Genomic DNA, 21,363 nt, shown 5'->3' with positions numbered 1-21,363 from the left:
AAGATCCTGCCGCACACATGAAGACCCTCTGCAGGGCTCCAAGCAGCACGGCTCCCTGTCTCTTGGATGGTCCCAGACAGGAACTCCATGCTGGGCAGGGGGAGGGAAGGGTAAAGCCACCTTTGGACACCCCTTCCTACTGTGGAGTAACCACAGCGTGTGGGCAAACAAAGTCAGTTAGGACAAAGTTACCTGGGGAGGCTGCCCCTCTGCCAGACTCTCCCAGACTGAGAGAAATGTTCTCTGGGGAAAGCCAACCACATCCTCATTCCAACTTGTCCTTAATGCAGCCTCACAAATTCCCAGGACTTGTGGATCCTAGAAGAAATTACACTGTATAGCCTCCTAGCCTTGCAGATAAGGAGGGACCAGCCTTGCCCAAAGATTTCCCACAATCAGAAAATGGAAACCAGCCTTCACTCCTCTTGTATGAGAAATGGCAGTCACCCTGAGCTGGTGGTTTATGGACATGCCCTGGTCAGTGTTTAAGAACCAAGGCGTACAGCAGCATGGGGTGGACGAGTAGGGGTCCAGCTCAGTGCTGAGAGTGTGGGGACTATGACACGGGTGGCCCCCCCAAAGTTCCTACCCCCCTCCTTTCCCTCTCAGTGTAGTCTCTCACGTGTACAAAGACACCGCTTTTAATTAAAATTTTTTTTTTTTATTAAAATACTGTTATACCCAGTGGAATGCAGCAGCAATCCTGGTACAGGGTGGCATAACAAAACAGCCATGTTTACATTTTAAATATTTACGATAACTTAAACATACAGACACACATCATGGTCTTTGGCAGAAAATGTTCACAGCACAAAAAAATACTTTAAAAGAAATACCAAATATTAATCCAAAATATATTAAGTTGTTTTTTTTCTTCCACAATATTTTTTTGCCTTTTTTTCTCTTTTTTCTTTTTTTCTTTGTAAACAATGCATATGAACCAAATGCATTTTTCAGCTTTCAAGAGGGGTAGGGAGATTTAAAAAAATATGCAATTGTCCAGCAAATGCAAATGTTTAAAAAGGAAACTTGAGGAACCATGGGAATAAAATAACACATATAAAACCTAAAAACGGTAAAGGAAAAAAAAAACAAAACAAAGATTCAAGGAGAACTAAAAACAGTCAAGACAAACTGCTAAAACCCACCAATCGCTCCTGGGGCTGAGCTGGGGGACTCTTTAAGACCAGAAGTCAAAGTCACGGCCACTGGCAGGCTGCCATTGGATGCTTCACTCCAGTTCTCAAGCGCCGGCCCTGCTTCAGGGCGCTGGGCACGGGTGGCTCGAGGAGCCAGCCTCACGGCGCCATGCTGTAACGGGGGCTCCATTCAGAGGACTATCTGAGTCACGTCTCCCAACCCCTTCAGGGTGGGTGGACAGAGACCCTGATGAGAACAAGGCCATGTCTCCAGTTTCCTTTGGGAGAACTGGTGCTGGGAACCCCACCACAGCAGACTTGTGTGGTGGCTCACTTCACCTGGCTCAGGGCTCATAACCAAACTGACAGGATGTCCCAAGGACAGGAGCTGTGGAGCCATTTCAAGAGGCTGGTGATGGTGGTGGGGGGGAGGGTCACGTGGGCATTTCAAAAAGGGTTCAAGATGGGGAAAAAGACAGCCAATATCCCGTGGATCAACTGGATCACGGGCCAAGGGCTTGAGAAGGGGAGATAACTGGGCGGAACCGTGACAGCAGAGATGGGAGCACAGAACGAGGGGACAAATCTGAAGCAGCCCGCTTCAGTCTTCTGTTCCACAAGGAAGGGAATTATATACAAACCGCACAGCGCATCCCAGTCCTTTCCAAGTGAAGGGGTGAGGCTGTGGCCTCAACGGGCCCCACAAGATGCAAGTGTGGGTGAGCCCAAGGAGGCGGTGAGGGGCTGAGGAGGTTGGAGGGACCACACTGAGCCAGGCCTGACTAGTAAACCAGCCCACCTGGCGTCCACGGGCAGCCATCCTTGGCAATCAGCCCCCAAATCAACATATCCTCTCCCCCTCTGCCCGAGTGTCCACTGGGGGTGCAGAAGGGGCTACTCCCTTCTGAGCTTTCGGTTGCTATCCTGGCAGCAAGCCTTGGGCTGCAAGCAGGTTAAGGTCCAGTCCTCATTCCACGTGGGCCCAGGAGGAATGTGGGGCTAAGGAGCAGAGTCTTCTGGGGGCCGGCTCACAGCTCCCCTTCTCCTCTGCAGCATCCTTCCTCAGCTCCTGGGACCAGATGGTCAATGGGAATGAGTGCTGGGCTGGGGGAGGGTGAAGCAGCCTCTGGAGGGGCTGCTGGAATGGCCACGTGGCAGAGGGCAGAGGAGAGCAGGGAGTGGTTCGGAGTCCCCAAGGCACCACCTCCTTCAGATCAGTATCTCCACCATGTCCGACAAGTCCTGGACTCTGGATGTAGCAACAGAATCTGGAGAGATAAGAACACAGGCACATGCCAACGAGCATTACCACACTGCTCTTTTAAATCCTACCACGTTTGAAAGATAGGATCTATCTTCACCAACTTTTCCCAACTCAGCTGCCCAGGTCGCCATAACTTGGCCAACCTAAGCACAAAGCTCTGCTCCCTCTGGGCTCTCGGTCCAGACCACCAGCCTCCAGAGTGGAAGACACAGTTGTTTACAACTTGGAACTGGTCGGAGGGCTTGGAGGGAGGGTGGAGAGCCCCAAGGGAGGGAGGCTGCCGCATTCTTTTCATGCCTGTGGTTTTCTGAGATGGTGAGGCCAGGCAAATATGCAAAGGCTAATGTGAAAGGGAGCAAACACAGTAATGGCATCTTCTCAAATTTCTCCTTCCCGGATTCTTTTTAAACAAAGTCTCCTAACTTGAGTGGAAGGGTAACTCACCAAGCTCCATTATCTTAGATATTTAGACTGGCAATAAAAGAAGACTTCCAAAGAGAAGATAAAGAGACTCCCAGGTGGATCTGTCTGTAATCAGGGTTTTCAGTTCCCCTATTCATGCATCCAACCAGCTCTCATATGTACTGTGGTGGGCCTCACACCCTGCTCACCCGTCCCTGTGCAGGGCTCCCTGTGGAGTGTGGGCAGTGAGTGGGGCCAGGCCTGGGAATAAAGGGTCAGGGGCCCCAATTCACACCCCAACATGCCCTCAGCCCCGCAGAGAAGTCGGGGGGTTGGGGGGAAGGGGACTTACCCAGCAAGGCTGTCCTCTGGCCACTGCTGCACCCCAGAAGGCCGTCGGGCTCCAGGCCCAGGCAGGCGGCGGCGCTGTCTGGGGGGCTGTCAGTCTGGGTGCTCCCATCCCTGCTCCCATGTTTGGCGTGGGCAGCTAGGGGAGCCTCGGCCACTGGCTCCTCCGCCGGGGCCCTGTCTGCTGGAAAGGCAGGAGGTTCACAGTTATTGCCTTGTCCATAAGGTGGAACCCCCAGGAAGAACACCCCTACTTAACTGTACCTATTAGGGATGCGAATTGCTCTTGATTTGCAAGAACTTCGATTACAACTAAACGCTCCTGTTTCCAAATGGGAATAACTATCAGGTTGGATTGGGTTCCAAAAACTTCGAGTAGAAGAGCCTTTCTTAAAGGGGTGTAGATTAAATCTTAAAACCAGTAGGGACTCTCAGATTTCTGTGGCATCTGCTTAGAAGGGGGAGTGGAAGGGCTGGCCCAGAAGGTACATCTGTACAGGGAGCTCTATTTTTACTTAGATGGTAAGTGGCCGGGGCCAGGGTGGTGGAATTTCCAGAGATGGGGGCTACAGCCTGCCTCTTCACACCAGGGGGACAGCTGTGGGCTGCAGGATCACTGGAGCCAGAGTATAAGCCAGCTTCCCTGGGTAAGGGGCTGGGACGCCCTGGCTCCTCTGAGCCTCAGTTCTGAGAGGAAAGGCCTGAGGACACCCTAGCCTCTGCCTCTGCCGCTTACCCGCCTCCTCTCACCTGCAGCCAGCCGGGCAGGGGCATCCACCTGCCGCTCGCTGAAGGAGAGCCCTTGCCAGCCCTGGGCCCCTGCTGCTGCAGCCACGAAGACAGATGGCACCGACTTGGCGGGCCTCAGGGAGCCCTGGGTGGCCTTGCCAGGATCCTTCCTGGAGCGCTGCTGAAGGACCTTGATCACCGCATCCTTCTCCAGGATCTGGGCGTGGAGCACCTTTAACCTGAGGGGTGAGAGGTCATGCTTGCATCTTCAGACCTACAGATCCAACAGCCCCCATCCTTCCCGCCTTGTAGACGTTGGAGGGAAAGCCTTTCCTACAACCAGGCTGGGCTCTCCTGGCCTTGCAGCAGGGGCAGGAGGGGGCCTTCAGAAATGCCATCACAGCTCTGGAACTGGATGCTCTGAAAATTGCCCATGCGAGAAGTGCTGGGCCCTTCTCACACCAGCAAAGGCAGGTCATCAAGGGGCAGGTCCTGGGTTCATCCAATGACAGCAATGGTACAACCCCGTCCTGGAGGACCACCCCCAGGGCTGTTGACCAAATGGGCTCAGTCAACGTGCTTGTGCTTTTGAGCCAGGTATAGGTTAAATGGAAATCTTGTGGGGCCTCTGAGATTGTTTTTGGAGAGAAAATACTAGCTACCCCCAGGCCGGGGGCCTCGGCCACATTCCTTCTGGGGGTGGTACATGGTGTGGACTCAGTAGGAAAGTCTTACTCTCTGATTTACATGGGGGAGGGGGAGGGGATAGAGTCCCAGAGCCTTGGATGGCATCCAACAGTGGGGTCTCCTGGGCAGACCAAGGACTTGGTTGGTACCTCTGGGAAAGAATACGTGTATGATGCCAGCTATGCCACAAGCACGGGGGTCAGCTCAGAAGTAGGAGGGATTGTTAGGCCAGGTGGGGCGAGGGGTGTTTATCACGGATTAAGGATGGGCAGGGACTTGACATCGCCACCCCCCTACCCCCACCCAGGTGCCCGGCCTGTAATGCCCAACCTGCTTTCCATCTCCTGATGCCTGTGGCCGCCGGTGAGCAGGCCCTCGTTGAAGCTGCTGCTGGGCGAGGGCTGGGGGGAGTGCCGGATGAGAGTGGTGTCGCGCTGGGCGGCAGCCGTGGCGGCCGCATCCATGGCAAACTGCCTCATGGCACGTTCCTCCAAATACTTCTGCTCCCACTTGGTCATGTCGGCCTCCAGTGCCAGGACCTGCTCCTCCTTCTCTCGTAGCTGCTCCGACAGCCGCAGGGCACTGAGCTCCGGGGACCCACCGCCGCTACTGCCACCACCGGGGCTGCCTGCCTGCCTCTGCAGAGAGGAGCACCGTGGTCAGGGGCGGCAGCTGGGGCGCATTGGCCACAGGTCTTCGCCTCCACAGGAGGACTCTCACCGAGCCTTGGGCTTGGTCAGCCTCCCCGCACACTCTTTGCAGCCTGCTTCCACCCAGAGACAAAGGGGAGGCGTGGGTCCCCGCACCCCCGCCCCAAATCCTGTGGCCAAGGGTGTGAGAAGATCAGGTCTGCCTTTGCAATAGCGACCACATAAATTATCTTCCAATCCGGGAAAGGGGCGCAACTCAATGACACTGTGACAACTGGTGTAAACTAGGACAGAACTGGGCAATCCAGGAGGTCTGGTCACCCTATCTCTGTGGGAAGGGTAAGGTTGGGAGTGGAGACAGAACCCTATCTGGTCTGTAAACATAAGAGCTATTCACACAGTCCAAAGTGAGGATAAAGACTCAGGATCTGGGCGACTATCTTCTCCCAGGATCCTGAGGAGACACACAAGAGGTGGCTAGTCTCCTCCATCAATGCTCCTGAGTGACTTTCTCTAGAGACCGAGTGTGCCAACCTGTGCTGCTGCTGAGGACAGAGGCCCAAGTCTTGAGTCCCCGAGGTCAGCACACGGCCCCGTGGCAAAGCCTCTGCTAAGACTGGTGGCTGGGAGGGGCCTTCAGCAAGGCCGGCACAGATCACCCTGGCTTTCCAAGGGGGCTCGGCCTGGATCTCAGCAGGGGCTCCCGGGGGCTTCAGAGCTGGCCTCCTCTGATGCTGCTCCAGTTCTGCCACCTCCGCGGGTCCTCCCAGCTCACCTGCTGCGCACGCAGGGCCTTGAGTTCCTGCTCCAGGCGCGTCCGCAGCCGTAGCTCCAGCTGCTCACGCTTCTCGCAGGCAGCCTGCAGCTGCCCCAGGGCCTGCTGCAGCCGCTCCACCTTCTCCACGTAGGCCTGCTTCTTCCGCAGCTCCTCCTCGGCTCGTGCCGCCCGGCCCTGGGCATTGCTCAGAGCCTGCTCCAGCAGCTCGGCCCGCCGCCGCTGGTCCTCGATGGCTCCGCGCAGCAGTGCCACCTCCCGCTCCAGCTTCTCCTGCTCCTGCTGCTGCTCGTAGCCTGCAGGGACGGAGAGGGGGGGCCTGGTCAGTGACGGCAGCCACCTCGCTGGCCCCACGGAGCACCCCCCACGTACTGGGCTCTGGGCTGACCACTGCAGCAGCATGACTGCATCTTATCCTCCCCACAACCTACGAGTTAGGTACCCTTAGTAACCCCATTGCATGGGCCAGGAAACTGAGGCTCAGGTTAAGTCATGAGTAAATGAGCGCGCCAGGCCGGGGCCCTTGCAGTAGTCACTGGGCTACACTGCTCCTCTGCTGGGACACGGTCTTGCCAGGAGAGAGCCCCAAACACTGCCCACTTGTGCCAGGTGTCACCATTTCCAAAACACATTCACAGTTCCCCTCGAGCCTCACGGTGACACTAGAGACTGGACCGGTAGGAACTGTGACGCCCATTTGCAGATGAGAAAACGGAGGCTCAGGTGGACTGTCGTGTGGTCATCATTCAAGTGGAAGAATCAAGGAGAGGGGAAGGGACCACCGTGTGCTGCCCCAGGAGCCAGGCACTTATACATCTTATTCCACCAAAGCCTCCAGTAATAGTCCCTTGAGGCAGGATTTGTGACCCCTCAACTTAAAGGGGAGGAAACATAGGAGGTGAATGGTGCTGCCAGGATGGGGACCCAAGTCAGCCTGCCTCTGACGGATCAGGCTGCTTGGCTGTGGTGTGAGGCCCTCACACCTAGAGGGCTGCCGAAGTGGGCTCCAGGGCTCACTCTGTGGACCCAGGCGCCCCTACCCGCAGAGTGTGTGGGCTGCCCGCCTTGCTGGAGGGCAGAGGCTCTGGGGCCTGCCTGGTGGACTCAAAGGCACTCTCTAGGGCAGCACTATCATAGCACGGTGGAGTTTCCTGTCGTAACGGGCTGGTCCTACACCGTGCCAGCCAGTGCGGTAGCCACTAGGCATGCGGGGCTACTGAGCACTGGAAGCGTGGCTAGTGTGAGGGAAGAGCCGAATTCTTCATTTTATTTAATTTTAATTAATTTTAATCTTTGAGCCATCTTTAATTTTTATACCTATCACATAGGAAGTGCAAGCTCTGGAACAGATGAGTGAAGGCTTGGGACCTGGCAGGCAGAAGGGAGGATTCATTTACTCAGGGCCCTGGGGCAGAGAGGGAGGACACAGGCGACTGACCCAGGTCAGCTCTGGTTCACGCTGGATTTCAGAAGGCTGGGTCCAGGCTGGCCTCATTCTTTGGGGTGGAGGGAGAAGATGGCAGAGCTCAGTAACACTGAAATTGAGCCTTTCATCCCAAGCTGGCCTGACCCCTGATGGAGTGGAGGGGGCAGGCGGGAGTGCTGACTGGGACTTTGGACCTGGAGGTAGTGACCCCATCCTGGGAGGCTTCACAGAGCCCAACAGCTTACAGAGTTTGCAGGAGGCCTGCATCTCATCCCAGTCTATGATGCCCCCATCTTACAGCCTCAGAATCTGAGGCTCAGTGGGAAGAAACTGCCCAAGGGGGACAGGGCTGGGAGAACCAGGCCTCAGGACTCAAGGCCAGATCCCCAGGGAGGACAGGGTCTGACCTGAGCTGGAGGTCTGTATAGCTTGCCTAGTAGGAAAAGCAGATGGCACTGGCGATAGGGGCCACACTTCCCTACTAGTGTTGACTGACTCCAGAAAAAAGATGAGATCAACCAGAGGCATCTTCCCTGAGAATTCTGGTTTCCCCATGGCTATTGGGAGCAAGGAAGGGCTGCATGGCTTCCGTCAGCCCTTGGGGAGGATCCCCAGGACCCAGCCTTTGGCTTCCAGAAGCTTCCTGCCACCTCCCACACCTCTAAGGCCCCGGCAGGGGCTGGGAAGCCTGAGCCCTTGGCCATCCCCAGCCACCAGGATAAAACCCTGGGCCTGTCTGGCGGGCAGGGGGCGGGCGCGCTCCCAGGCGGGGTGGCCGCGAATCAGGGAGACAGGGCGAGGGGCCAAGGGCGAGCGAGCAGTGGAGGGAGCAGAAGGCCTTTCCCCCTGGGAAAGCGCGGCCCCACCGGCACGACCCAGTCCCTTTGTCCCAGTGTCCTCCCTCCTCCCGCAGTGCGGGCGGGCGGGGCGCGGGAGGGAGCGGCGGCGGCGGCGGCGGGGCGGGGCGGGGCGCAGCGGAACAGCCCGGGCTCAGGAATGCCTGGCATCCAGGTCACCCGCCGCTGCCAGATTAATGGCTCCAGCCCGGAGCCAAGAACAGCCTGGCGCTCGCTCCCCGGGGAGCGGAAACGCCTCCAGGCCGGCCTCCCCCTTCGCCCCTCCCCTGCCCGCTCCCAGAAACCCGCCGGTGACTTCCTTTCTTTGGCAGAGCCCGGCCCCCAAAGTCGGCCCTCTACTACAGGGCGCCCCATTCTACCCCCTTCCAGAAACCCGCCCTCCCCAGACTCCAAACGGGACCCCCAGGGCCGTCCCCTCCCCACCTCCCAGAGACCCTAAGTCATCGCCTCCCGCCAGTACAGCCCCGCCTGCCCCCTGCCCACCCCCACCCCCCAGCCCTTCAGTGCTGGGCTCCTGTCGGCCCTGTCCAGGGCCGAGCCCTCCTTGAGGAGGGAGGTGCTGCCAGCACAGCTCAGCCCTCAAGCTGCCCCTCCACTTCTGGACACCCCCTAAGTATCCAGCTTCAGCACAGCAGGCTTTCTGAATGGGTTCCTCCTTCCTCGAAGCCACCCTCGCCCGGCCACCAGCCGCCCCCACTCTACTCCTTTGCAAACACCCTAACACCACTATAGCACGTAGTAAGAGCATACAGGAGGATTTTAATAAATAACTGCCTCTCTGTCTCTTCTGACTGCTGCAGCTTCTTCCTACTGCTGAGCTCGGGGCTCCCTTTGTCCTCCCTCTTCCCCCAAACTCCCTGCTTGAACCTCCACTTGAGCTATCCTGCTGCTTCTTCACCTGTGGCCTGCTCCCCACCCTGCTACCCCACAGAGCCCTTCTCTCAGGCTGCTGGGGACCTCTCCTCATCTCGCCTCCGGGGCCAGGCCACCCTTGTTGCCTGAAATCCGGGGTGGGAAGACCCTGCTCCTTCCTCAAGCTCACTGCCTCTCTTGACCTCCCTGCCCTGGCACCTTCCTGACCTGTTCCTGCTGTGCTCCACGCCGGCCAGGGGCTCAGCACAGCTGTGCTAGTGAACAAATGAGTGACTGAATGGATGAGTCAACAATGAACTCATCTGTTCTTCAAGAAGCCTCTGACCACCCTCTTTAGGGGATCCTCCTGAGCCCCTTCTTTGGGCTGCCCTGTTGGTTATGCCCCATTTTTGGCTGGTGCCTCCACCTGTTATGGCCCAGCCTCACCATGCTCCCCAGCTTCCCGCATTCCCCCTGGGCACCCCCTGGGAGACTCAGACTCTTCCTTCTCTCTCATCCCACCTGTCTCCAAGGCTCTCTGGCCTCCCCCATGCTTCTGAAGGACACCGAACCGATGGTCAGCACCACAGCTCAGCAAACCACAGCTCCCCAGCTATCCCTCTGGATCCACTGATTTCCCCAATACACAGAGAACCAGATCTTTTTCATCTTCAGAAACTACCCCTCCCCCAGGTCTAGTCCACTGCTGGGTGCGTAGTAGACATTCAGTAAACCCAAGCTCCAAGCATTGCTTTGATAGAGGAGGCCGATCCTCCCTGTGCTGAGGGGCTGTCCTGGCCACACCTCTGGCCAGGCTCCTGAGTGGGACCCCTACTCACTTTGAGCCAGCAACTTGGCCACCATGTCCTGACTGCCTGCCTGCGCTTCCTGTGTCTTGCTTGCCAGGCGCCGGTTTGCAGATTCCAATCTCTCTGTTTCAAATAAAGAAAAGAGGTTTTAAGAAAAAATGTTTGAATACAAGTGAAGCCACCTGCTGGGGTGTCCCCTCGGTCCTATCTGTCGGGCTGCATTCTCCAAGTTGGGGGTGGGCTCATAGGGAAGCTCCAGGTCATCCTGGGCCACATGGGTGGGAGGTCCATGAGGAGCCCTAAGGTCTAGAACACAGAGACAAGACTCCCCAAGGAGTCTCAGCCTAGTCTCCTTTGAGTCGATTTATACTATTATTGCAGAGGACAGATTCTGAATTATTCCCTAGAACAGTGGGATCAAGCTGTCCGCAGGCACTCCCCACCCCTCCACCTGGGTAAGCCGTCCTCACCTCTCAGATCCCGGTTGAAGTCCTGCAGCCGCCTCATCTCACTGTCCATCTTGTTCCGCATAGTCTTCTCCAGGGCCTCCCGCTTGGAAGAGGCCCTCGTCAGGCTCTCGTGGGCCTCAGAGAGCCGCTGGATTTCGCTCTCCAGCTGCAAGAGGCAGACAGCAGAGCTGAAGGAAGGGGATAGCTCCCAGGGAGGGAGTGGCATCAAGGTCCCCTCCACAGACCCCGGATGATCTGCTATTCTCCATCAGAAAGGGTGAGAGAGGAGAGGATCAAAAGCCACAGCAAAAAAATCCACCTAGTTCTGGTGGGATGGGCTGCAGCCTGTAGCCTCTAGAGGTGGACCAGACTGCTGGAACAGGCAAGCGAGGGTCCCTTCAACTGTCCCAAGGTCCTGAGCAAACCCAAGGCCAGGATCTCTAGAAGTGGCTGCCTGCAGCGTGACTAAGCGCAGCTTTCTGGGGCCCACTGTCCAGAAAGAAGCATCTTCCTTTTGTCTGGCTTCTACTGAGAAATCTGAGCACAATGGGCCCAGGAGTGGGCACTCAGACTCCAACCACAGTCCGGAGGGTGGACTTATCTTGGACACCACAGGATGGCCTCGGGAGGCCTGAGGCCACCTGCTAAGGCTGAGCGCACAGCTGGTAACCCTTCACTAAGAAGGGAGCACCAGACCCCAGCCTGAGCTGCCTCTGCTTGGAGGATTTGCCTCTCCAGCCACCGCCATCCACCCCAGAGGGCCAGCCTGGCCCTGGCTGCCCCTCCCACTTGGCGGCTGGCAGGTTCCGCACGTGCTCCTCGCTGGCCTGTGATTCCAATAAGTCGCTCGTTTTTTCCAAGAGGAGGGGCTTCCTCTGTGGCCAGGGCTGGCCTGGAACAGACTTGCTGTTGTGTGGGGGATACAAAGGGCTCTCTGTGGGAGGTGTCCACGGGAGGGGGTGTGTGCAGGGGAAGGGTGCGAGTGTGAGGGAGCCGTGAATGGGCTCTTTCTAATCACCATTGGGGCAGCAACAGCTCATGCTCCAGGCCTGCTGTGCCGGCTGCTCCCCAGCTGTCTGGAGTCAGCCAGGGAGGGTGCACGAGGGATGGGGGCGGGGACTGAGGGACGGCTGAGAAGCCCAGCCAGGCCAGCCCCGTCGGGGTCCCTTCTTCCCCCTGCCCCTCCGAGGCCCCAGCAGGGCCTACCTTCTCGATGCGGCCGGTCTTCTCCGCCGAGCTCTCCAGCTCCCTCTTCAGCCTCTCGTTGTCCCTCTGCAGCCTGGCATTCTCCCTCAGCACAGTCTCCATCTGGGCCAGGTGGGCACTGCCCGAGGAGGCCTGGGTACTTGCTGGGGCCTCCAACCCTGGTAGGCTGAGGGAGCCTAGCGGGCCCTGGCTGAGGGGAGCCGGGGATGGGGGCGGGGGGTGCTCCTGGGGCTGCTGCAGGTACTGGTACTGCTGCCGCTGCTGGAGGAACACAGGGGGCACCTGGGCCTGCAGGATCCTGGGGAACAGAAGAGTAGGTGCTCAGAGACCGAGAAGCCACCCCGAGTCGCGCCAGCCCTCTTGGGCAGACAGCCTCCCCACAGCGTGAGGCAGCGACTGGTGGGGAAGGCCTTTCCACATGGCGTCCCCAAGACCTTCAAGGGCCAGGGGAGCAGGGCTGGAGGGGATTAACATGAGCATGCTTATTTCATGCCCAGCCTCATGTGGCCGAGGCCCTGGGGATCAGCCTGAGCAGTCCTAGCAACCCGAGCTTAAAGAAGAGATCTTGAAAAGCGCACTCCTGACCCTTCTCATCAATAGAAGGCTCTTTCTGAGTGTGGAGGTCACATCCATCATGACTGAACACACAAACTTCCAGGCCCCTGGGCCACTTGGTGTCTGTTCCGGCCCCTGGTGTCAGGCCCTGCGCTCACACGCACTTCTTCTCCCTCCTATTTTGGGTCCCGTCACCCCTTGAAGAAACATTTTTAGAAGACTGCGGCTAAGGTTAGAGCGGCGAGACAGATGTCAGGGGTAGAGTCTGGGCTCCAGAGTCTGACAAAATAGGCATTCAAACTCCGGCTCCAGTGTTTAAGCCCATGGTGCGGCAGGACTCTGCTCAATCGTGAAAGTAAGGTTCTCAGCCTCAAGGGGGTTTGTGGGGCTACATTTGCCTGGCAGAGTGCTGGGCCTGCAGTGGGCGTTCCCACAATGACGGCCCATCCTCCATCTCTCCTAGTGGAGACCGCAGCTTACTTTCTGCTCAAAGAGTAAATGTGACCCAAACACTGGATTTTCTGGGGCGTAGTGGTTGCCTCAGGACTATGACAATAGCCTGAGTTTAGGGACAATGTCCTACTGGTATAACGTCAGCCTCAGGGCCCCATGTCAAGGGAAGGAGCAAAGAGCAAGAGGCCTGTGGGGTCACAGAGCCTTTCTGGGGCCTTGTGGCTCTAAGTGTAAAAGAGCTGATGGCCTCAGTTTCACCAGGAACTTTCCCAAGTCCCGGAAGCCCCACATGAGTCCATCACCTCAGACCTATGCCTGCCCTTCCCCTCATCCCTCCCCTTCATCCTTCCCCCTCCAGACTCCGGGCTCCCCTGCCCCTCTTATGACCCTAGGCTATAAGGACAGTCCCTGCCCCCAGTTCCCAGAAAGCAAGCCTCAGCGGATCAGCCAAAGGAGAGGCGGGCAGATGTATTTCTCTTACTGCCCAAGGTAGAGCTTCCAGTGAGAGCCGAGAGTCCCCATTGGAATGTGCAAACTCTCCCTGTGCTGCTAAATGTGGCATCTTGGGGTTGCTTCTTGAACTTGCTCCCCCTGCCCTGGGCCAGGCAGACACAAATGGCATTCTTTGGGGATGACTTGTCTCCAAGAAAGAATACAGCCTCCTTTCCTTCACACTTGCTCTCCCTTCCCCTTGTTCGCCCCTCCCCCTCCCTCTTTTTTTGTTCTCCTGCAAACAGTCTACTTCCTTTCCACGATATTATCTTTTCCTGACAGGGCTCAATAAGGCTGGTCCAAGAGAAGAAACCACGACTCAGCTTCCGAAACTCTCCCAGGACGGAGCCCTGAGAAAGGAGATAAGGTAGGGGGGCCTGGGAGGTGGAGGGTGGCGAAAACCCACAGGCTCCATCTTCTGGTCCCTTCATTCCAAGCTATCACGTCACTCATTTCTCGAGAGCTAAGAAAGCCATCTTTCCCGGGAAAGGGCACACAGTGGGAAAGTGGGTGACTAAATGAGGACTCAGCAGGCACGAAGAGAACCAGACTTGCACCTTGGGCCATCAGAGGAAGAGGGAGTCTGCAAACCTTCAGGCTCCTCTGGTGGGGCTTCCTGGACCCCTGTGCGGGGGAGATGCAGGGCGTGTGAAAAGGGCATGTGTCAGCTTCTCAGGAGAAGGTGCGGAGCCAAGCGATAGCCTCATTTCTAGGAACCCTATTTCTGCAAACTATCTGGGCTTCCTGCCCCTCCCGGGCATCCCTGCTTCCATTCTAGCCTCTAGAATCCATTCTCTACATGCAGCAGAGGAATCGTTTTAAAAAGGTAAGCCAAATCGCATCCTCTAAAGGCTTCCCTTCACACTGAGAATCAAACACTAAGCCCTCCCCCCAGCAGCCTCTCCGGAGCCTCCACAGAAAGGGGCTCACCTGGACCAAGAATCCTCTCCCACTCCAGGCTCCACCCACATGGACCACACAGAAAAACATGAAAGGAAATGAATGGTAGGGACAGGGCAGCTCCCGCCCTGGTGTAGGAGCCCTGGTGTAGGAGCGGGGAGAGGTCCCTAAGGAGGCCATCTGGTCCTTTCTTCCTGCCTACAGTTAGGAATGCCTCCCAGTAATCACAGAAAGCAAACATGTCCACTTGTTCTTAGAAACCTCCAGAGAAGGAGGTTCCACCTTCTTCCCACTGAACTTGGAAACAGTTTGGCAATGATTCCCAACCCTTGTCTTTGCAAGTTCTTTCTGAAACCCAACCTTTAACCCCCTGCTGTAATTCATAGCCTCTGAAAACCCTAGTTACTCAACTGCTACAGACAATTAGACAATGGTGTCCACCTCCAAATTAAAGCAAGGGATGCCGCTAAGTTCTCATGTGACCCTGGCTAAATCCCTCTTTCCTTCCAGCATTAGCTCCCATCTTGGGAGGGAGAGGGTATCATCGGCCTTCCTCTGGAGCTCGCCAGGATTCTGGAGGCTCTTCACCCTGGGAGAACTACGCTGGAAGCCAAGAGCTTGAAGACCGAGGTGGGCAGTTACCTTACTTCCGCATGCTGGAAGTGCGGGCTGCCACGGGTGCGGTACCGCGGGTCGGTGACAGCGGAGGTGGTCTCATGAGCTAGCACGATGTGTGGGTACTGAGGTGGAGGTCCGCGGGGCTCCGGGCCCTCTGCAGGGGCGCCCCTGGGCAGGGGTCCCTGCTGGTTGCGGGCCAGCTGGGGGAAGCTGTGGGAGGCGCTCATGTGGCTGGGGGTACGGGCCCCGTTCCTCTCCAGGGACAGCTGCAGGAGCCGCTCGCTCAGGGAGCGCACGTGCCCGTGCCTCAGCTCACGCAGGGCCTCATCCTGCCTCCGAATGCCACCCTGGGCCCCGCGGGGATCCCGGTCCCCCATATGTGGCTGGGGCCCCGCCTGCTGGGCCGCATAGTACTGCGAGTGGGCTTTGGCCTCCTCATAGGTGGGCAGCTCCTCGCCCTTGCCAGGCTGTGGGCACAGCCGGTAGAGGCTGTTCTCTGCCAGGTGGGTCTCGGTGCCCTGGTGCTCCTGGCCCTGGGGCTCCTGCCTTGTGGCCTGCTGCAGCACCTGACTGTCCTCGGGGGCCACGATCTCCAGGGGGGCCTGGGGGCTCCCTGTGCCCCCAGCCCCAGCCCCACCCCGTAGGGCCTGCTGCTGGATGGCCAGCAGCGTGCGGGTCTCGGTCAGGTTGCCATAGCGCAGCTGCTCCTGGATGAGGCGGTGCAGGACCGTACCCGAGGAGTCTTCCAGTGTCCTCATGCTTCCTGGGCTTGCACACAACCGCCTGGACAAAGGCCAGCGGCACCTGGCCCCAGAGCACCTGGGAGGAGAGAAAGAAGACCACTCAGTGGGAGCACATGGGAAAGGGGGGGACTTTCCATTACTGTCTGGTCAAAGGCATGATGGTAAAGAGCAAGGCTATGGAGGGGCACACAAGCCTGGGTTCAACTGCCAATGCTGCCATCTACTGATTAAGGCAAGTCACTTAACTTCTGAGCCTCAGTTTCTCCATCGGAAATATGAAGGAATAATGCTAGCCTCATGGAGTTGAGAATTAAAACAGGCAATGGCTGTTGAGCTCCTGGTGTACTGTAAATCCCTGGCAAAGGACTGCCATTATAATCATATTCATGGAGACTTACTGTGCCTAGAGAAAAACACCAGTAACCTAGACACCAGGAACCTTGGCCTCCTGCAGTCAGCTTCCCACAAAGAGCCTGATGAGCGACTCTAGCGCAGGCCTAATTCAGCTCTAACCACTGAGCATTCCAGTCCAGGGGTGGACAGGGCCCCAGTTTATTGGCAGGTGATAAAGAATGATTCCAGCCTGGTAGAAGCCCTAGGCAAACAGCCCCCAGGACCGTCTAGGATGAAGCATGCCTGAGCGCCGGCCTTGGCACAGCTAACTCACCACCCTTTACTCTGCTGAGCCTTCCCTGTCATGGGATGACCTTGGCAGTCACTCTGCAAGGTGAACAGGAAGAAGGAAAAAATGCATCTGGATTGGTGAATAAGGAATGAAAGAGAGACTATAATAGGACAATGGTTTTGTGAGATGAGGCAAAAAGGTGCCACCCATCAAGGTTTGTGGGCCAGTCACATAGTCTGTGCGCTGACAGTAAGTGCACACGTGCTCCAGGTAAAAAGAAAGGGTGGCACGATGTCTTCGATTTTATGATTACCACCCCCAGCTACACACACACTTGCTCCTTGGATGTGCCCTGATGGCCCTCTAGGCACGCAGGGGATGATGGGCCATCAGCATCTTGACATCGGTAACACCACTTGAGCCGACTGAAGAAGGAAGGGAGCGAGCGGGGAGGCTCTTGGCTGCAGGAACCTGGGGCTGGGGGCTCTGAGCCTAAACTGCAGGGAGATAATATCTCCTGCGGAAGGTGTTCCCTTCTGAGCCTGGGCTCCCAGTGGCTCATGGCCTGGCAGGCTGCCCACCTCACCCAGCTTCCTTTCCACAGCCTCCTCTACCACAGACCTCCAAACTGGGATTCAGGGAAGACCAAACAAAACCCACACCTCCGGAGGTCCTGTGTGCACGGGAGGAGGACAGTAGGAGGAACGCAGCCCCTCCTCTGCCCCAAAACTAGCCCCAGTGCCCTGCTCAAGTTAGGGCTAGGCCAACTGGCAGAGCAGCCATTCCACTCCCTCCTCCCAGCTGCCCAAAACCGGGGAGAGGGAGATGCGTCTGGAGGGTACTCTGTATTCATCCTTCCTGGCACCCCCTCATTCCCCCCGCCCCAAACACACAAGGACGGGAGATGCAAGACTCTAGAGCTACCCGAGGCAAAACAAACCGGAATCAATTCTCCCTAGCGTTTCATCCACGGGGCATTCCTAAGTTAATCACTGTCTGGGCTGACTGCAGCCGAGGAGGACCGGAGAATGCAGCTTTCCGGACAGATTCCAGGCCCTCTCCCCACCAACAGTGTGCCTGGGTGCAGGGAACACCTCCCGCGCCTCTCATCCCGCGTTTGTCCCGGTCAAGACCCTTGGATGCACATCCTTTCAGCTGAGCCGTTACTAAAATCTGCGCCCGCGACCCGGGCCGTGCACCCCTGCTGTACTAGCGCGCCCAGGTCTCTGAAACACCCTCTTCTAAGCAAGCACGCAACTCCGGCCTTTGTCTGGGCTCACGCGCGCCTAAGGAACCAAAGCGAGGGTCTCTAGTCAGACCGCACCTCATCCCGCCCTACCCGGACTCCTGGCTGACTACGAGCACCCGGTGGCCGCCGCTGCGCCGGGAGCTGGGTGGACGACGGTAGCCAGTGGTCCGGAGAGGTCTTTAAGCGTCGTGGAGCCGCCTCCCTCCCTCCCTCCCGAGCCCTCTTTGTTTTCCAAATGCTCCAGCGCTGACGTCAGCGGGCTGGACGGCAAGCTGCATTCTTTCTAAGTGAGAGCCAGACCGTGGCTCAAGAGAGGATTTTCCAAGGAAGACAAAGAGGAATTCTTGGGCTAGTTGGGGGGCAAAGACACCTGTAACCCCTACCTAACCAAATCAGCCCCCAGGGCGCTGCAAACTGAGCTCCAAGCGGCGCCTTCCGCCCAGATCCGCATCCCCTGGCATCCCCTCTTCCCGACCCGCGACCCCAAACACCCACTACGTTCTCCCCAGAGGCTGCCCCCCTCCTCCAGCCCCAGCAGACCCGCGCGCCTTCGAGAGACACCCCCGGGCGGAGCGGTCCTTGCCCTGCTTCGTGGCTGCCGGGAAAGGCGCGCTGTGCCTTGGAGGACGCTGGGTCCGCTCCGCTCCCGCTCCCGGAAAAGCCCAGGCTGCGGCGGGGCTCGGGCTTCGGCTGGGGCGAGTCTCTGCGGCCCCGCGCGCTCCCCAAAGCGCCGAGAGGCCTTCCTTACCGCAGCGGCCCGCGGGTGCTCGGCGCTGTCAGACCCGACGACCCGACCCGGCCCGGCTCGGCTCAGCGCGGCGGCTGAGGTGTGCTCTCGGCCGTAGCGCCGACGCTCTGGCCGCTTGGGCCCCAGCACGCAGCCCCAGGGTCGGCCAGCGCCGGAGGCGGCTGCTATGCCAGGAATGTGAGAGTTTCAGGTTCCCCCTCGGGATCAAAGCGAACCACAAATAACCTCGCAGCGCGCCGCCCTCCTCCGCCCTCCGCCTCCTCCCACCCCCTCCTCCCCGCCCCCGCCTTCCTCCGGGGAGGCGGCGCTGAGGATCCGGAGGCCGCGGCCTCCTGGACTCGCGGCGACCCTTCCCGGCCTGCACCCCCTGCTCTGCCTTCGGAGCTGCTGGGGACTGAGTCCAACTTGGCCCCTGACCTCCTGCAACCACGTCCCTGCCTTCCTCTCTCCTCCAGCTCCATTGGCCGGACGACACAGAGGGCTATACATCGCATGCCCCCGAGGGACTGTGGGTGTTGCTTCGGGACGTGGTTGGGGGTGAGGGGGCGTGTGTGTGTGTGTGTGTGTGTGTGTGTGTGTGTGTGTGTGTGTGTGTACGGGGAGGGAGGACTGCAAAGATGTCCCTATCTGCGCGGCTGAACCTTGCCCCCAGGGAAGAGATGACTCTTGCTTCCAGCCCTAAGCCTCGCTGGTTGTCGCCGGCGGCAACCTTCGAATTGCACTTTTCTTGTTTACAAACACCTTCGCCAGCTCTTTTCGGATCTGTCTCTACACGAAGGGTGAATCTGGGTTGAAAAACCTGGTTAATTTGATCCACTTAACTAGCTGAATCACCCGCCGCCAGGGGCTTTGTCCAGTTCTTCCTAAAGAAGTTAGTAAGGAGCAGCCCTTTACGGAAAGCGCGCACCGTGCTTCCTGGGCCTGGTCGTCCCATCCAGCCCTTCCAGTTATCCTCCCAGGGATTTCTGTTATCACCCGTGTTTTATAAATGAGGGGTCACACAGAGAGTGATGAAGCCAGGTAGCCAGCGGGCTGCAGTTTCTCATTCCCAGAACTTTTCGGCAGCCACCAGAATCCAGGTTCCCTAGGTGGACAGGGAAGGCCCTGGGAGCCCTCCTCTCTTCATCTGCCCTCTCTCTGTTCTGGTTTCTTCATTTCCGTCCACAACCCTGCCAGCCAGGAGCCCTCCCTTGTGTCCACTTCTGCTGCTTCTGCTGTTCCCTCTCTGGATGGAATTCTGGCCTCTGCCCCTGGGACCCTTCCTCCCCAGCCTTTGCACTAGGTTGGTCCATCTGTGCCGGTGGAAACCCCCCTTTCTGAAAGCCTGCTCTGACAGGTCCTCCTGGGCCCTCACCACACTGGGCCTCTCAACACCTCCATGTGTGAGGCCCAGGCCCCTGTCCATCCTGAGAATGAGGGCTGACTTCCAGCCCTGACTGGGTCCTCTCCACCTCCCCTCACGGTGGAGTTTGCAATTGCGAGATTCACTGGAAGGGACTGGGACAAGAAAACTTGGTAAGTTCAAAGAGCTGTTTACTAGCCAGGGACATTGTTAATTTTTAATAAAACCCTCCCCCAAAATGTGTGTATGTGTGTGTGATTTACTTGGAAGCCAAATATTGTGTTTCAAACACAGGAGTACCTCGTTTCAGTGTGCTATGCTTTACTGCACTTCACAGATACTGCATTTTTCACAGGTTGAAGGTTTGTGGTAACCTTTCATTGAGCAATTCTATCAATCAACACCATTTTTCCAGCCGCATTTGAGCACTTTCTGTCTCTGTGTCATGTTTTGGTAATTCTAGCAATATTTCAATTTTTTTTCATTTTTATTATATTTCTAATGGAAATGTGTGATTTTTGATGTTACTATTTCACAAAGATTATGACTTGCTGAAGGCTCAGATGATGAGCAATAGAGTATTTTTTAATTAAGGTACGTACATTGTTATTTTAGACATAATGCTATTGCACGCTTAATAGACTGCAGTATACTGGAAACATAATTTTTATATGCACTGGGAAACCAAAAAATTTGTGTGACTTGCTTTATTGCAATATTCACTTTATTGTGGTGGTCTGGAATTGAACCTGCAGTATCTTCAAGGTATTCCTGAAGTGATCGGCTAAGACAAATGAGAAAATAAGTCATTTGTGTCAAGTTAGGGGATATTGGTCATCCCAGGACCACCTCACCAAGAGGAGCTATGGCCAAGATGCCGCTGTCCCGACTAGATACAATAGGTAGGAATTTTAGAAATAAAAAGAAACAGAGAAGAGGTACCCAGGTGGCCTCTTACCCTGTGGACAGCATTCTTCTTGGGAACACTTGGTGGAAGTGTGAGAGTGGGTGTGGGCATGTGCACTCCGGTTGCAAAATCAGGGAAAAGGTCGCATGGTACAGCTCTGTGTTTCAGGGGCATTTGTGGTGACATTGGACAAAATGCTGGGCAAACATCCTTGAGATGGTTGCAGAAAGGGGCCGGCTCAAGATGGCTGGAGTCAGGAGGTACATCTTGGATTGGGCAGACCTGCTGCAGCCCTAAAAGGGACCCCCTGATTGTGTACCTCTGTGTTCCCGAGACAGAAGCGGGAGAGAGATCCTGAAACCTGGATGGGAAATTTACACACGTTTTTCTTCTTTTTCCCTTCTCTCTGCAAGGATGGAGGGCAGGGCCTCCCAGGCAGGCAGGGCAGGGCAGGGCCAGGGGCCTCAGTGGAACCCGCCTGGCTCTGCAGGGTGGTTGGGTAAGAGGGTCATCACAGCTCAGATGTGCCAGAGGCAGGTGTGCACAGGTGGGCGCTGGGCTGGCCAGCCGGCTAACACACACACACACACACACACACACACACACACACACACACACAGCAGAGGAAGAGAGGCTCGCCTAGTAAGCCAGTGCTTTCTACTTCCCAGCTTTGTCCGTCTCTGTCCACACTGCCTCCCTCTCCCTTAGCCCCCTCTCCCTGCAGGTAATGATTCTTCCCAGGTGAGAGTGTGGCTGGCTGGACCTGGAATCCTGCCCAGGAAAGATGCAGTGGTGACCCAGTTCTCAGAGTAAGCCAGGCTTGATGCCTTTGCTCAGGAGGGTGCAGCTCCCAGGGGTGTGGCTGCCTCATAGGCCTGTACGTGGCTTAGCAAGGGATCCAGGCACCCACACCCTCATCCCTGCTTAGCCTGGGCCTGGGCTCCGGCCTGGGTCTGTGCCTGTGACGTGGCCTCAGTCTGACCCTGCCACTGTTCCCCACTGCACCCAACAGGAAAAATAAAGGCGAGTTCTAAGCTAGACTCTAGCAGCCCAGGTCCCCCATGGAGCTGGGAAGGGAATGGTCCCCTTACTTCCCAAATGGTTGATAGGCAAAGGAGGGGCTCCAGGGCCCAGGGGG

The 21,363-nt window shown here is 57.2% G+C and overlaps 1 protein-coding gene across 4 annotated transcripts; it reads right to left on the bottom strand.

The window, feature by feature from the left end:
- Nucleotides 1-639: 639 nt before the first annotated feature.
- AMOTL2 (angiomotin like 2) lies at nt 640-18,153 on the bottom strand. 4 transcript variants are annotated; one of them, XM_060149812.1, is made up of 10 exons: nt 17,977-18,153; nt 14,636-15,430; nt 11,594-11,891; nt 10,409-10,553; nt 9,969-10,061; nt 5,995-6,290; nt 4,900-5,207; nt 3,904-4,121; nt 3,158-3,337; nt 640-2,407 (listed from the first exon to the last, which is right to left on the bottom strand). In XM_060149812.1, exons 2-10 carry the CDS (start codon nt 15,367-15,369, stop codon nt 2,349-2,351), a joined length of 2,331 nt encoding a protein of 776 aa, XP_060005795.1. In that variant the 5' UTR covers nt 15,370-15,430; nt 17,977-18,153; the 3' UTR covers nt 640-2,348. The 4 variants fall into 4 exon arrangements, with proteins under 4 accessions (XP_060005795.1, XP_060005793.1, XP_060005794.1 ...); XM_060149810.1 differs by lacking the exon at nt 17,977-18,153 and adding an exon at nt 17,304-17,391; XM_060149811.1 differs by lacking the exon at nt 17,977-18,153 and adding an exon at nt 17,304-17,391 and having other exon boundaries at nt 3,158-3,334.
- Between the last annotated feature and the right edge of the window lie 3,210 nt (nt 18,154-21,363).

Source organism: Lagenorhynchus albirostris, chromosome 5 (assembly GCF_949774975.1).
Source record: "Lagenorhynchus albirostris chromosome 5, mLagAlb1.1, whole genome shotgun sequence".
In the NCBI taxonomy this organism is placed as follows: Eukaryota; Metazoa; Chordata; class Mammalia; order Artiodactyla; family Delphinidae; genus Lagenorhynchus; species Lagenorhynchus albirostris.
This window is presented reverse-complemented; position numbering and strand designations above follow the sequence as displayed.

What these genes read in the sequence shown, in the direction of transcription:
- AMOTL2 (XM_060149810.1), bottom strand. An exon ending in CATCAGGAGATGGAAAGCAG is followed by an intron (nt 4,122 to 4,899) that starts GTTGGGCATTAC and finishes CTCACCCCTCAG; the next exon opens with GTTAAAGGTGCTCCACGCCC. An exon ending in CCCTGCCCGGCTGGCTGCAG is followed by an intron (nt 3,338 to 3,903) that starts GTGAGAGGAGGC and finishes CTGCCTTTCCAG; the next exon opens with CAGACAGGGCCCCGGCGGAG.